The 16,974-nt window shown below is 31.5% G+C and overlaps 1 protein-coding gene across 1 annotated transcript in view; it reads right to left on the bottom strand.

Moving 5' to 3' along the window:
• Positions 1 to 16,974, bottom strand: part of LOC145266366 (dynein axonemal heavy chain 2-like) — a 369,464-nt gene that overhangs the window by 332,408 nt on the left and 20,082 nt on the right. Inside the window, exons 3-5 of the mRNA XM_080121989.1 lie at positions 16,653 to 16,762; positions 9,279 to 9,630; positions 371 to 535 (exon numbers count right to left, since the gene is read on the bottom strand). Of these exons, the coding sequence (XP_079978115.1) occupies positions 371 to 535; positions 9,279 to 9,630; positions 16,653 to 16,762 (627 nt within the window). The remainder of the gene's footprint in view (positions 1 to 370; positions 536 to 9,278; positions 9,631 to 16,652; positions 16,763 to 16,974) is intronic.

Here is a 16,974-nt window from a genome sequence, read left to right as displayed (position 1 = left end):
TTATTTAAGGCAAGATTTAAGGCAAAATAAAGTCTTAAACTTATTTAAGGCAAGATTTAAGGCAAAATAAAGTCTTAAACTTATTTAAGGCAAAATGTAAGGCAAAATAAAGTCTTAAACTTATTTAAGGCAAGATTTAAGGCAAAATAAAGTCTTAAACTTATTTAAGGCAAAATTTAAGACAAAATAAAGTCTTAAACTTATTTAAGGCAAGATTTAAGGCAAAATAAAGTCTTAAACTTATTTAAGGCATCTCGTATCACCTGCAAAGTCTGCGATTCCAATGCATCACTAAAACATGCAGCCAAGCACATGTTTACAATAAATGACCTTGGTAAAAAACAAAAAAACAATCAAGATAATTACTTACTTTCCAATCTTTGTACAAGGCCTTTGTTTTTGGATGCCGTTTCGACTGGAATATGAAGACCTTCTCTTGGAATGTAGAGAACGGTTTTCCCTTCCATTTTCCACCAGGTGTCAGTGAGGGTGCCCAAAAACTTGTGCAGTTGTGCTGAGAAGTCGTTCTTGATGCCTTGATGATGATTGGTTGAGGAAAAAGAAATGAAGAAGTTGGTGGTGGAAGGAGGAAGAAAGAGAAAGAGAGGAGAGGACGAAAGAGAGCGTTGTTGGTTGTTTTGTTTTATGGCATATCAACCCTTTCCGCGTTATTTATTTTTTGAAAAAAGTTACTGTGCTTACAAGTTCTTTATATCTTCAAATATTTATTCATGGTGTTTGGTTTGGTTTGGTTGTTTTGTTTTATGCCATATCAACTAGTGATGGAACGATTCCAATATTTTTCCCGATTCCGATACAATTACCGATTCTGTGCTAAATTCCCGATTCCGATACAATTACCGATTCTGATTCCGATTCTTTATAAATCTCTAATTATTTAACTATAGAGTTGTTATTTTTAACGATTTTCGTAAAAACAGACATGTTAAATATGCAGATATTTTCCTAAACGCCAAAATACACTTGTGGAGGATGATCTATCGCTTTTAGCTTTACTGATAATTTAAAATCAATAAATATTTATTAATTTTATCATTATTACCAAAAGTGGAAGATTTTATTTTAAATAAAATCAAATAAAAAACACCATTAAAAGAATCGTTTTGGCATCGAAAAATAGGAATCAATTTTTCCGATTCCGATACAGATTCCGATACCCCCTAATCTTCCGATTTTTCTGATTCCCGATTCCAATTCCGATGGATCGTCCCAACACTAATATCAACCGTTTTTGTGATATTTATTTAATGCCGAATCCAGTAATTTTGGTAAACATTTTTTATGTTTCAAGATTTTCAAATATCTTATTCATCGTTTTTGGTTTGATTGTTTTGTTGAGGAAAAAATGGTTTGTTTTTTGCTTTGCAGAACATGATTGAGTTTTGCAAAGGAAAGAAGGAAAAAACATTAATATCAATGTTTGTTGCTTTTTAGGTCAGAAAGCTAGTATCTTCAGACAAACTGATCGTGTAGTACTAGAAGAGACGGTAAAAGGAGAGAGAAAGAGGGAGAGAAATAAGGAGAGAAAGATGAAGAGGCGGAGAAAGAAAGAATAACTTTTCAACCATTATAAGGTCATCCCAGGTCAATGAGAAAGAGAGGGCGAACGAAAGAGAAGGGAAAGCATCGGGATTTTATTTTTACTACACATCAACTATATTTTGTGACATAATTTTGTGCCAAAGGGTCAAGGTGCCGAGAAAGCCATTCTTAACACAGAAGGGTGAGCTTTCACATTATACGAGAGGAAGATAATAATTAATCAGAAAGAGTCAGAGTGATTAAATCCAATGAAATAAAAAGAGACAACTGAAATCGAAGTTGAGAGGTGAAAAATCAACCTTATTTTCAATCCAGTTTAGTAGTAAAACCGCTAAAAAGCGTAAATTTTGATTTTCTTAATTTTAAATAAAAACTACTTGATCGATTTACGTAATTTTTGGAATATGACATCTTCGTTCTGTAATGAGTATGTACATCATACAGACTTTTCTGTATTTTCTTTACTTTTAATTGCCGCCATAAGTGCCAAACTGAATAAACGCACATCCATGTAATGGAGTTGGATCAAAATTGGAATAAGGATTCTAAAACATAAGGTTTAGTATTGTTATATCTTGATTTTAATCTTTGTGATGGGATTTAAAAGTGGTGCAAAACTGTTCTGTTTAAGGGGAAATTAATTTTACCAGTCGTGAGACGAGTATTCTTTAAGTATAAAATAGTAATTTGATAAGACCTCGGAAGTTATTTCATTTTAGAAAGCTAGATTTTATCCACATTAAAACCGACCTTGTGTCTAACTTTGACCTTGTGAGGAGGCAAGTGACTAGGAGTGATGGTATTATTTTGCCTGTTCGAACTACGGTTCTCATTTTGAATGTTCTTACAACATTTAGGCCGATGTAACCAAGGGTGTGGCCAGCTGTGCTTTCTGTGCATTTTGGACTGCTTCGCCCCCTCCCCCATTCAGAGAAGTCAACTAAAAAAAATTTCTCCCTAATTTAAAGCGCCAGTAAGGCAACCAGAGATAGGTAGACTGGCATTTGCCTTGTTGTAAATAATTTACTTACTAATGGGAAATTATTTACTGCTTGCGAATCGATTTTTGCCTGCCATTTGACAATAACGCCTCAAAGTTTACCTACCTATAGGGAAATTTTGAAAGGTTGGATTCGTTTCGTTTTGTTCCGTTTCGTTCAAAATATATATTTATTTATTTTCATTTTTTGTATGAAAACGAAACGAAACTTTGTATCGTTTCGTTTCGTTCATTCTTCGTTTTGCTTTTTACTTCTGTAAGTATTTAATTAGAATGTGACAAATGGTATCAAGGTTTAACAAAAAACTATGAAACATGAAAAGTTATAATAAGAGCCACCTAAAAATTGTATGTAGTAATCAGGTTTAGCAATTTGACAAAGTAATTATACAAAACATTTCATAAATCAAAATATTTAAATTTCATTATAAGAACATTCAATAAACATTAATAGCAATTTTTAGATTGCCTTAATTATAATAAAAAACGAATGAAACGAAACGAAATTTTACTTCAACTGTACCTTGTTTGGGGTGAAAATGGAATTGAAATAAAAAAATATATATATATGTCAGCTTACGTTATGGTAACATATAGTGAGCGAATTTCTAACAGTATTTTGTATAGTTTTTTATTTTTAACTCATTTTCACAAACTTTCCGTGTACAACAGAGAGTCTGACGCCATTTTAAATTTTCCAATTCATCAGTAAACACTGTATGTTTTTCGAGCTGAATAAACATGTTACATTAAATAAAAACACTAAAATATTAATCAGTTAGGTAGAAAAGTAACTTATCCTGCCTTTGATAACATTTATTTGTTATATATTTTTTTTTTTTCGACAACTTTTTCGAATCTATGTTTATATTAATACAAACCAAAAAAATGTTTATAGATTTTTAGCATCGGCTATTCATTTTGCACATACCTAGCGTTTTGCTCCGTACATCTACAAGTATTTAATTTTCAACCAGAATGCACCAAGGCTTAACAAAAAGCTATATAACATGAAAAGTTATAATTAGGGCAACCAAATGGATTAATTTGACAAAGTAATTATACAAAATATTTCATAAATCAAAATATTTAAGTTTCACGTTATAAGAACATTCAATAAGCATTAATAGCAATTTTTAAGTTGTCCTAATTATAATAAAAAACAAAAACAAAAACAAAAAACTAAATAAAACTTTACTAAAACGAAATATCATATTTTGTAAAAATTTTTATACGAAAGTTTGGACCACTCCCCTTCGTACTTCTTACGTTCTTGGATATAACCTCCAACCTTCTTCAGGTGCAAGGACCTGTGGCATAACGGATATTTATATATGCTAAGTAATTAGTTCTAAATGATAATCTTTTGGGGGTTGAAGGTTCAATCCTCAATGCAGGCAGTAATAAGAATACAATTACGAATTACTTAAGACTTTATGGCTGACCGAACGAGAGCAAACTACTTCCATGAATTAAATAAAGGCTTCTGTTCGAAATTCTGTACCGATTTCCGAGTTTGATATAAAATACTCGAGTTTGACAAGACACAAATTATCAGTCGTCATCTAAAATCTCTGATGTTACCAGATCAGGCTGTCTGAAGATATTGGCTTCCTGACCTAAAATGCACCAAACATTGATGTTATTTTTTCTCTTTCCTTTTGTAAAACTCAATCATGTTCTGCAAAGTCCAAAACAAAAAATATAATTTTCCTCTACAAAACAACAAACCAAACAGCATGAATAAATATTTTTAGATGTAAAGAAATTCAAGCATAAAAACTTTTACCAAAATGACAGCATTCGACATTGCATAATTCCAAACAGTCCGTATTATTTGGATTCTTCAGAATACTGTTCTCAATCTTGAGTGTCATTTTTATAATGTTTCGGTTGATGTAACCTCCGACCTTCTTCAGGTGTATCTTATTGAATTTGAGAATGTTTCTGTCAAACTCGGGAATTTGCACAGAATTTCGAATGGAACCTTTTATTTAATACACGAGGGTAGCATGTTCTTGTTCTGTCAGCCATGACTGGATAGAAGTCCTAAGTAATTCGCAATTGTATTTTCAGTCTTCCACCTTTCAATATTCTAACCACTGTGCCATGGGGTCATATTAGTGGTTAGAGTACTTGAAAAATGAATGGAGCATGCTACAACTGTGGATCAAATAAAGAGTTCCAAATTCCATGCTGATTCCGGAGTTTGACAGAAACATTCATGAGTTCGAAAAGATACACCTGAAAAAGGTTGGAGAGGTGACATCAACTGAAACGTTGCAAAATCGACACTCAAGAATCCAAATAATACAAATAACCAATTCTCATCTCAAAACTTTAGAAACGTCATTTCAAATAGGTTGATACCCTGTAAAACAACAGAAAAAACAAAAGATAAAGAAAAAACAAAAGCAAAAAAAACAAACAAAATAAAAAACAAAAGCTTAAGAAACAGAAAAATAAAAACAAAAAAAGCAACAACAAAACAAAAACGCCACCTTAAAAAACAGAAAAATAAAAGCAAAAAAACAACAAAAACAAAAACAACGACAAAAAAAACAAAAACAAAAAACAAAAACAAAACATAAAAAACAAAAAACAAAAACAAAAGCAAAAAAAAAAGCAAAAACCAACAAAAAAAAAGTAAAAAAAAAAAGCAAAAAAAACAAATCATGTCTCTGAATTTTTTAGATGACGATTGATATTTTATATTATTTGAATTCTTTGGACTACTGTTCTCATCTTGAGTATTGCTTTCCGAAAATCCAAAAAAATCACATCATCCAAAAATCACAATAATCCGAAAAATCCAAATAATCAAAATATCCAAATAATCAAAATATGAAAAAAATCAAAATATCAAAAAAATCAAAATAATCCAAAAACTCCAATTAATCCAAAAAATCCAATAAATCCAAATAATCGAGAAAATCAAAAATAATTTTAAAAATCCAAAATATAAAAAATATCCAAAATATCCAAATAATCCAAAAAATCCAAATAGTCCAAAAAATACAAAAAATACAAATAATTCAAATAATGCAAATAATCTAAAAAATCGCAAATATCTTTATAAACCAAAAATCGAAAACATGCAAACAATCCAAATAATTCAAAATACCAAATAATCCAAATAATCAAAAAAAATCCAAATAATTCAACAAATCCAAAAATCTAAAAAATCCAAATAATCCACATCATCCAAAAATTCAAAATCATCAAAAATATCCAAATAATCCAAAAAATCCAAATAATCTAAAAAGTCCTAAAAATCCAAAATATCCAAATAATCCAAATAATCAAAAATTCTAAATAATCCAAATGATCCAAAAAATCCAAAATATACAAATAAACCAAAAAATCCAAAATATACAAATAATCTTAATAATCCAAAAAACCAAATAATTCAAATAATTTTAAAAATCGAAAAAATAAAAAAAACATCCAATTAATCCAAAAATCCAAATAATCCAAAAAATCAAAAGAATCCAAAATTTCCAAATAATCTAAGAAATCTAAATAATCCAAATAATCCAAAATATCCAAATAATCCAAATATTCCCAAAAATCAAAAATATTGAAAAAATCGAAATAATATAATAATTCAAAAAATCCAAAAAAAATTCAACCAAATCCAAATAACTCAAAATATTCAAATAATCCAAATAATAAAAAATAATCCAAATAATCTACAAAATCCAAATAATCCAAAAATATCCTAATGATCCAAATAATAAATAAATCCATATAATCCAAAATATCCAAAAAATCCAAATAATCCAAAAAAATCCAAATAATCCAAAAATCCAAACAATAAAAAAATCCAAATAATTCATAAATACCCAAATAATCCAAAAAATCCAAATAACTCAAAAATCCAAATAATCCTAAATTTCAAAATAATTTAAACCATCCATATAAGCTAGATAATCCAAAAAATCTAAATAATAAAAAAAATCCAAATAATTCAGATAATCCAAATAATGGGAAACTATCCAAGTAATCCAAAAAATCCAAATAATCCTAACTATCCAGATAATCCAAAAAAATCCAAAAAATGTAAAATATCCAAATAATCCAAATATTCCCAAATATTAAAATAATTTAAAAAATCTTAATGATCAAAAAAAAATTCAAATAATCCAAAAAAATCCAAATAATAAAAAAATGCAAATAATCCAAAAAATCCAAATAATCCAACAAATGAAAAATAATAAAAAAATCCAAAAAGAAACAAATAATCCAAATAATACGAAATATCACAATAATCCAAAAAATCCAAATAATTCTAAATATCCAGGTAATCCAAAAAATCCAAATAATCCAAAAAAATCCAAGTAATCCAAATAATCCCAAATATCCAAATAATCCAAAAAATCAAAAAAATCTAAATAATCTAAAATATTCAAATAATCCAAATAATCAAAAAAATCAAAAATGATAAAAAATCCAAAGAAACCAAATAATCTAAAAAATCCAAGTAGTCCAAAATATCCAAATAATCTAAATAATCCCAAAAATTCAAAATATCCAAATAATCAAAAATATCTAAATAATCCAAATAATCCAAAATATCCAAAATATCCAAATAATCCTAAATATCCAATTAATCCAAATAATCAAAAAATTATAAATAATACATACCAAATCATTTAAAAATGTAGGAAGTTTTATTACTGCACAAGCAGAAAGGCCTAGTCTATAAAATCAACTATAGATTTTTTATTAGACAGAGGAGCATTCGAAATGAAAGTCGCTTTTTAGAGCACAATTGAACCATGGGACTTCACTTTCGTATGTTTAACATTAATATATGTTATTATCCTATATATAATATTTTCATTGCAGAAATTCCCCTCTGGACCAAATAATCTTAGGTTAGCAAGAACAGATGCTACTTACAAATTTATGTCTCAACTATTGTCCACCATCTTATCTAACTTTAGAACGCTTTTATAGACACATTCATTAGAATAAAACACCATATTTCATCCTAGGAGAGGCATCATCACAATCGCCATCATCTACAGACAAAGTATTTCTTATTGTTCACTCTCTATCTACCGTACTCTTCCTGCCCCCTAGCTATACCCGGAAGATATATACACATTATAACTGTTTTCCTGGCAACCTTCTTAACTGGATCATAAACTCCTATACAAACCATTATTTCTATTTCTTGTTACAAAAAAAATAATAATTTCTCCCTTACATAGTTCCAGCACTTCTCATTGGTTGCCAGTTATCAACTCGCCTATTGGAGAATAGACTCCTTATTGAATAAACGAACATGCTAGATGTTTAAAAATATGACCGTTCTGTATATAATTGGTTTCACTTGACTTGGCCTTTTGGCCAAGATCAAAGTGTAGTATCTGTTCTTCAGATGATGTACTTCCATTTCTTGTTCTCTTTCGGTGGAGGAGCAGTCCTTCACGACTGAGACAATTTTTATTTTTGTACTTTTTCTCCACATTAAAAAACGACCCTGGTGTCTAACTCTGCCCCATGGAGAGGCATTGTAAATAGGTATAATAGTTTTAACTAAAAAAAAACAATTGTCTCTTTTTTGTTTTATTTTCCTTTTCCCAGCTATATTATCAACTCGCCTATTGAAGAATAGACTCCTTATTGAATAAACGAACACGCTAGATGTTTAAAAATATGACCGCTCTGTATACGCACTATTTTCCTTTTCCCAGCTATATTACTACAATTCTTTTACTGTTGTTAATAAAAATTATTGTTTTCTTAAAACAAAACAAAACCAAAAACAAACATAAGCAAAATATTCAAGGTTTGCCATAACAGCGAGTGAACGACAGATTCAATCAAAATATCATATTTATGCGTCTTTTATGGCCGGGCATATATATATATATATATATATATATATATATATATATATATATATATATATACCGTGCTTCAATTGCACTTTAAACAGAAACATTCATTTCGAACGCACCCCTGTCATATCAAATAACCCACTTTTGATTTTGTATGCCGGGCATTTGTGCTTGTGTGGCAATAAAACTTCTCAAATGTACTTGTGATGTTAGGCTGTGTAAGATGTGGTCAAAATCGACTGTTCCTTCTTTCATCGGATTTTTTCGAATATCGATACTTATCAGAACACATTTCAATACAAAACCTATCTAAGAACACTGCCAGATACATAAAGTAAATTGGTGTGAAATTTCATAAAAAATCGGTACAGCCATTGCGAAGTCTATAGAGAGCTCCTCTCTCTCTCTTACACACACTAAGTCTCTTTTATATAATAACAGACAGATAAATAGATATATGCTAGGTAATCTATCTATCTATCTATAAATGATTATTATTATTATTATTATTATCATTATTATTATTATTATTATTATATAACTTCGCTCGTCTATTCTGATGAGACATCTTAAGCTTCAAAAATATATATATATATATATATATATATATATATATATATATATATATATATATATATATATATATAATATTTTGATTGTAGATATTCCCCTCTGGACCAAATTACCGTAGGTTTGCAAGAACAGATGCCACATACAAATTTATTATGTCTAAACTAGTATCTACTATCTTATGTAACTTTAAAACGCCTTTATAGACATATTTATTTGTTAGAAATGATAACGTTTGCTGAACAAAAAGGTAAAAAAAAAAACTCAAAAGAAATAAATTAGAAAAAGGATACTGTCTGGCCAAGAAGTGTTTTCAAAAAACATGGGGGCAAAAACTCCGGTCATCAGCCGCAAGTGACTGGCCATAATTTCCCTATCTTTGATGCTGCCATATTGTACGATTTTAAGGAAGTTCTCCGATGTTACCTCTTTCGTTTGCGCCCCCTTGATGAAATAGCAGAGATAACCCGAACTATGTGTCGGCATACGATGTTCCAGCACCAGACCGCAAACAGGATCATAATAGGCCACCAGCAAATTGATGTATGGATCTTCCACAAATTGCCAAATCAGCTCGTCATGTTTTTCATTCCATAAATCAGACACGGGTTTGCAGAGGATGACGCGGTTCTTTATCATTTCCAGCTGCATAAGATAACAAAATAATATAATTATACTTGTGTAAGTTAATAACATGGTTAAAAATTTTAATTAGTTAGAAATAACAACTGTGAAAAGCTGAAATTTTGACAACTGTTAGTCGTTATCATCCATAATAACATACTAAAATGTGAATCAGGATAGAAAAAGAATTGTAACAATTATTTATTTACTAGACTACTACCCGTAGCCCGTTGGGTCAGTATGTTATATTAGCTATGGAATTCATGTATGAGCGTGACACTTGTGACATAAAGAAATTTTTTTTTTTTTTTTGACATAACAGAAACATTTTTATGAAAGTATATTAAAATGAAAAAGCACGGACGGATCAGTCAAACATGAAAACAAAAATCCTCTCTATTCGTGTAAAGTTACCTATTTTTCCGAATAATCGCTCAAAAATCGAAAATTAAACATGATTTTTCTACGAATTGAATGCCAACGAAAGTCATTTACCAGCAAAACGCACATGAACCTACCAATGAGAAATATAAGAATGAAAAACCCATATTGGAATCCTTCAACCAAGTTATAGAAACTTAAAATCTAAAAAAAAAAAATAATTAATAAAACCTGAAGCAAAAAAATAAAACCTAAATAAATAAAATAAAATAAAATAAAACTAATATTGAAACAGATTAGTAAATGTGTCAACAAATTCACAGTTCTCACACAACTATTTTGTATCTAGAAATGTAAACAAAAAATAAAAAAAGAAGGAAGGAAGGAAGGAAGGAAAAGGGACGGATAGAGAGTAGTAGTATTAGTATTAGTAGTATTAGTAGTAGTAGTAGTAGTCTTGACTTTACTACAATTGTTCTTATGTTTGTCAACGGGTTAAAGTTGTTTAGCTGTAAGAAAATAGCGACAGTATAGTTGTAATAAAGAATAGTTGCAAAACACCCTCACTCTTCCCATGTTAAATAATAATTTCGAAATAATAACGTTAATATATCAGTGTGAAGGTCAAAATCTGCAAAAGAAGGTATTTGTGTTTATTTGCTTACGTTGTTATGGGTTAATGTTTATGCGCACATGTGCAACCGGATGTCGTAAACCAGAAAGTGCGTTACATCACTCGTTACAAGGTCATTTGAGTTTTATTATTATATAGATTTTCAAAATAGGAACGTCCAAAAATAAGGAACAAAATTAAGAAAAACAATGTAAACAACCAAAAAACAATAAAAATCAATATTTAGTAAATAAGCCTTTGCTCTTAATGACACCTGCACATCTTTGACTACAAGAACGAATTAGTTCTTGATAATCCTCGATACTAATTTTAGACCATTCTTCTTGAAGCTTCACCCACAAATCCTCCGTGTTAATGGGATTTCTTTCCATAACTTTCACTCCTGGGTTCTTCCAAAGATTTTCTATTGGATTTAAGCCAGGACTTTGTGGTGGCCAATCCATAATTTAAAAATCTTGCTCGCTAAGGTAACTCATTACCACTTTGCCTTGTGACATGGGGCATTATCTTGCATAAAGGTAGCCCTATCAAAACCTGAATTCTGTATGATTGGCACAACATGAACTTGAACAATGTTTTTATAGATCTGCGTGTTTACACGAGTTTGTAACCGGACAAGAGGCGTTGTATCTTGGCTAGAAAACATTCCAAATACAATGACGCTTCCACCCCCAAACTTGACAATTTTCTTAGTACACTTTGCACTTAATCTTTCACCAATACGTCTCTTTACATTGTTTTTTTTTTTTCCATTTCCAAACAAATTAAACTTGCTTTCATCACTGAAAAATACTTTTGCCCAATTTTCATATGTCCAAATTACATACCCGTTTGCAAACTTTAATCTCTTTTTCTTATTCTTCAAACTAACAATGGTTTCTTCCTGGGGTTTGATTAAACAGCTCTATTTCTTGCAGTCGTCTAGAAACAGTCTTGACACATTAACAAATGAGGTACTATTCAGAACCCTTTTAATTTCTGTGCAAGACTTAAAACCGTCCTTTAATGACATACGCTGCATTATTCGATCTTCTATTGCCAAAGTTTTGCGAGGTCTGCCGGTTTTAAAAGCACTAACTATTTTGCCAGTATCACTGTAGGATTTAACAACCCTGCCTACAACACTCTTGGAACGTTTCACTTTCTCTGAAATCTCTAATGGTGTGCTTTTCCTTGTGTAACTTAAGCAATAGCTTGTCTCACAGAGTAATCAAGTTTTTGGCGTTTCGCCATGGTGCTGGCTGATGCAACATTTACAAATGACTAAGTAAGACTTATTCTTTAAAGGCAATCAAAAATTTGAATATAGCATACTGTTTACATTTTTTTTCTCAATTTTGTTCCTGACTTTTGGACGTTCCTATTTTGAAAATAAATAAATAATTGTTATAATTCTTTTTCTATCTTTTGAAAATGATTAAAATTTTAGTATGTTACTAGACTACCCGTGACCCGTTGGGTCAATATTTTATATTAGCTATGGAATTAATGTATGAGCATGACACTTGTGACGTAAAGAAAATACTTTTTTTTGACATAACAGAAACATTTCTATATTAAAATGAAAAAAGAATATAGATAGATTTCTATGAGACGTTCTGTTTATTATAATTGATTATTTTAAAAAAAAGAAATTGTCTAAATTATAAGTGGTTGGCCATGCTTAGAGGTAAATGGCCACTGAACAGATACCATAATAATTATTATAGCTAAATTCAAATTTTGATATATCTTCTTTTTTTTACATCGTTCATTTCTGTATTACATTTAAGTTATTTTAAACCCCACTCTTCCCATGTTAAATAATAATCTCGAAATATTAATGGTAATACTTCAGCGTCCCAATTTTTCTTTTGTTTTTTGTTTATTTTAAACCCCACTCTTCCCATGTTAAATAATAATTTTGAAATAATAACGTTAATATTTCAATGCGCATGCGCAACCGGATGTCGTAAACCAGAAAGTGGGTTACATGCATTGTTACAAGGTCATTTGAGTTTTATAATTATATAGATTATCGATGACAACGACTATCAGTTGTCAAAATTTCAGCTTTTCACACTTGTTATTCCTAACAAATATTAGGTTTTTAAGTTTTGTCCCTTAGTTTTGGACGCTACTGCAGATAAAGGGCAAAATGCGTGTGTGTGTGTGTGTGTGTGTGTGTGTGTGTGTGTGTGTGTGTTTGCGTGTGTGTGTGTCTGTGTAAGTGTGTGTGTGTCTGTGTGTCTGTGTAAGTGTGTGTGTGTGTGTTTGCGTGTGTGTGTCTATGTAAGTGTGTGTGTGTCTGTGTGTCTGTGTAAGTGTGCGTGTGTGTCTGTGTGTGTCTGTGTGTGTCTGTGTGTGTGCACACACGCGTGTCTGTGTGTGTGTGTGCGTGTTTGTGTGTGTCTGTGTGTGTGTGTGTGTGTGTGTCTGTGTGTGTGTGTGTGTGTCTGTGTGTGTGTGTGCGTGTGTACAATGAGGGGTTGCTTTTTCACCAACAATTTTAGCAAGTCATCGTCTTTTTTTCGATTGACTATGCTCAATTTCAACGTTCCAATCTTCCGGTCAGGTGATGGAGAAATCAGCTAAGATGTTATGTTTTCTTTAACTTTTTTTTTTTCTCCTTTGCGTTACAGGTTCGAGCCTGCCTGTCTACTACCACTATTTTTAACACTTCTGCCTACTGTTGTTTTGATTCCCCCTCCCTACTACCACTTTTATTTTTACACCTCCCCGGGGGTCCTTACTGCACCATATAAACACCCAGGCAATGCCGGGCACCCCCACTAGTAAATGAATAAATACATAAATAAATAAAGAAATCTACTGAGCACACAAACGATAATGTTTGGATTTTGTTTTTTTTACAAGGGAGTCACCACTTATCAAAGTAGGGAATTGGGCCATATCATTTGTATGAGTGACAGAAAGATGTTGATAGAGTCCTAGCTCAGGTTGTCTTTCAGAAATGCATAGGTTTGTTCACACCAGATAATCATAGTTTCTCTTTTTTTTCTTTTTTTTTTTTTTTTTGAAATAGCATTAAGTGAATATTGTTTTTTTTTTTTCAAAAGCCGAAAGAATACAATTTTTTTTATAAATAGATATTTAAAGATATTAGTGGGGGCGTAAAATACGCTTAAATATGATATTTTAATTTGTCCAAATTTTGTATATATTATTATAGAGTCGTGATGTCAAAGGTACAAAAAAAATGTATTTGAGTGCCATCAGTTAGAAGTGAAACCAAAACTGTATCATTCAAAGCTGGTGACACGCATATGAATTGATTAAACATTAAAAATTAAGAATTAAAAATAAACTAAGATGAATGTATAAAATGTATGACGATTTTTTCAATTTTGACTCATTTTTGGGGCCATTTAAAAACTATTTTAACTGACTAAAGATCCATAAAAGAATGGTTTGTAAAAACTCCAATCATTCAAGGCCCCTGGTGCTGCTCTGTGACTTTTAGTTTCAGTGGAGATAGAGTTTGAAAGATGAAGACAGACAGACATATAGCCTTTTATATATTAGATTAAGCTAACTTTCGGCTTGAACGAGCATTTTTCAAGCAATTTCTTTTTGTTTATCCATTTTTTTTTTTTTGGGAGATGTAAAAATCTTTTTCTTTTTTTTTTTTTACACAGTGATCACCACTTATCAAGGCCTGGAAGCCACTCAGGGATAAGGGTTATTGCAAGTACATTACGTTAGTGTGGAGATTTGATGAAGTGTTTACTTAAGGGGGCGGTTCATTAAGAATTTGTTAACGTTGGACTTGAAGACATCCAAGTTGTAGGCCGGTGGGAAGCAGGCAAACGGAACAGAGTTCCACAGGCGTGCAGTTCTAAGAAAGAAGCTTTGTTCATGGAATCCGCGTTTTGATTTAGGTACAGATATAGAGTGGGGGAAATTTTTCACAGTGGATTCAGCTAGACGGGTGTTTTTCGTGACAGATTGGCGAGGAGGGACCAGAGATTGGAGTTCAGACGAGCACCTGCCATGGAAATAACGATAAAACAAGGATAGGCTCGCAACGTCTCTTCTGTGAGAGAGAGGTTGCAGGATAGAGAAAAGGGCATCCCCCACTAAGCCACGAAGTCTATTTTGTACTCTGTCAAGGCAGGATAGGCTGTTTTTAGCAGCTCCTGCCCAGATATGGCAACAGTATTCCATCCTTGGACGTACTTGGCTTTTATATAGATAGAGAATTGCATCAGTAGTGAGATATCTTCTGGAGCGGTAGAAGGATCCCACCATCTTTCCAGCGACCTTGGCAACAGACTTGATGTACGTGTTCCATTTCAGATCAGGAGTAAAGGTCAAACCAGAAACACGGGGCCTCTCCCAGACGAGAGCCATCCATCCCAATTGATGCCAGATGGGGATCAGAGCGTTGATGATGTAAGGATAGGAGTTTGGTTTTGGATGCATTAAAGGTAACCAGCCACATCTTCCCCCACTGAACCACGCGCTCGAGATCAGAGAAGAGAGAATCAGAGAGAACTTTGTCATTTACAGCCTTTGATGTGTTGCCGTAGATGGTCGTGTCATCAGCATAGATGTCAACAAATGATTTAAGTATGTGTTTAGGGAGGTCATTGATGTAGATCAGGAAGAGAGTTGAGCCCAGGATTGACCCCTGAGGGACTCCAGCATTTATATTGCAGGCCTCCGATTTTTGTCCATCTACCACTACTCTTATGAGCCTATCGGAGAGAAATGATTTAATGATTGAGAAAACATTTCCAGTTATACCGTAGCTGGAAATCTTGTGAAGTAGACCCTTATGCCATACCTTGTCAAAGGCCTTTGATATGTCAAGAGCAATTGCCCTAGAAAGGAAGCCTTTCTTCGTGATAGTTCGGCAAGATGTTTACTGGGCAGTTTTAAAGTTTTTAAGTGCAATCACACAGCTCATACGGCAATGTTATAAGAAATAGAATATCACTTTTTTAAAAAAAATATTGTTAAGTCAATATTTCAATTATTTTAGAAAACCAAAACGATACATTCTTTTTCTTTAAATAGATATTTAAAGATATTAAGTAAGCTTTTGGCTTGAATGAGACCTTTTCAAACAATTTCTTTTGTTTATCCTTTTTTTCTTTTCTTTTTTATTGGCTTGAAAAAGGCTTGTTCGAGCCGAAAGCTAATATCTTTAAATGTCTACTTAATGAAAAAAATGTATCGTTTCGACTTTCTAAAAAAATTTAGATCATCATATTTTCGTTTGTTTTGGTAAAATAATTCCATCGATAACAACTTTCACAAAAAATACTTGTCTGGTCGAAACCACTATCAATAATTCCCCACACTCTTTATCTGTGCCTAAACCTAAATGTAGATACCATGAATAAAGCTTCTGTCTTAGAGCTGCACTCCTGTGAAACTCTCATCCGTTTGCCTGCTTTCTAGCTGACTAAAATCTGATTGTCTTCAAATCCAATGTAAACAAGTTCTTGATGAACCGCCCCCTAAGTAATCCAATTTACAAAATTCCGACTACTTATGTTTACTATGCTATAATCACATTGACTAATGAATACCCTTTAACCCTTATCCTCGAGTGATCTCCGGACCTTGATAAGTGGTGATTCCTGTGTAAAAAAAAAAATTTATTTATTTTTCAAAGACTACATACTCTGAATAATAAATACCTAAAAAAAAACATTTATTTCTTTCTGCTTTCAATTATTTAATAAATAACATTGGTGTTAAAATCTGTTTAGTGGTTTATTCACAGTCACTATTTTATGTGACTCTCAATGATGCACCTGATAATCATTGTTTAATTTCTTTTTTATAGGGATGGGATTCTATTACCGAATCTGTTCTGGATTTGTGCTATATTTCTAGTGGGCAACGCTGGTACACAGGTACTTAGTAATTCAAAAAGAATATTTAATAATATTTTGTTTTTACTCAACATTCTTTTATATCTTTTTGGGCAACGCTGAGAAACGGGTCCTGCTAGTATTTTTTATTTTGTTATTTTTTTAAATAATTTTTCCCTTTATAAAAACATAACTCTTACCACTGAGGGTCCGGGATCTTCCAATTGGACAGTCTCAACGGGGACATTATCTTCATCTAATGCTTCTTCAGTTGAAGGTCGAGTTTTGTCCAAGGATGAACCTCCATTATCTGGAAAAAAAAAAGAAGATTTTAATGAAAAAATTATTAAAAATTATGACAACTTTTTTCAGTATCAAAAATAGTCTGTTCCAGCTATATAGACATTTAAGTATATATATATATATATATATATATATTATTATTTTTGTTTTTTACACAGTGATCACCACTTATCAAGGCCCGGAAGCCACTCAGGGATAAGGGTTATTGCACGTACATTA

Source organism: Euprymna scolopes, chromosome 41 (genome assembly GCF_053919585.1).
Source record: "Euprymna scolopes isolate OS-2025 chromosome 41, ASM5391958v1, whole genome shotgun sequence".
NCBI classification, from domain to species: Eukaryota; Metazoa; Mollusca; class Cephalopoda; order Sepiida; family Sepiolidae; genus Euprymna; species Euprymna scolopes.
This window is presented reverse-complemented; position numbering and strand designations above follow the sequence as displayed.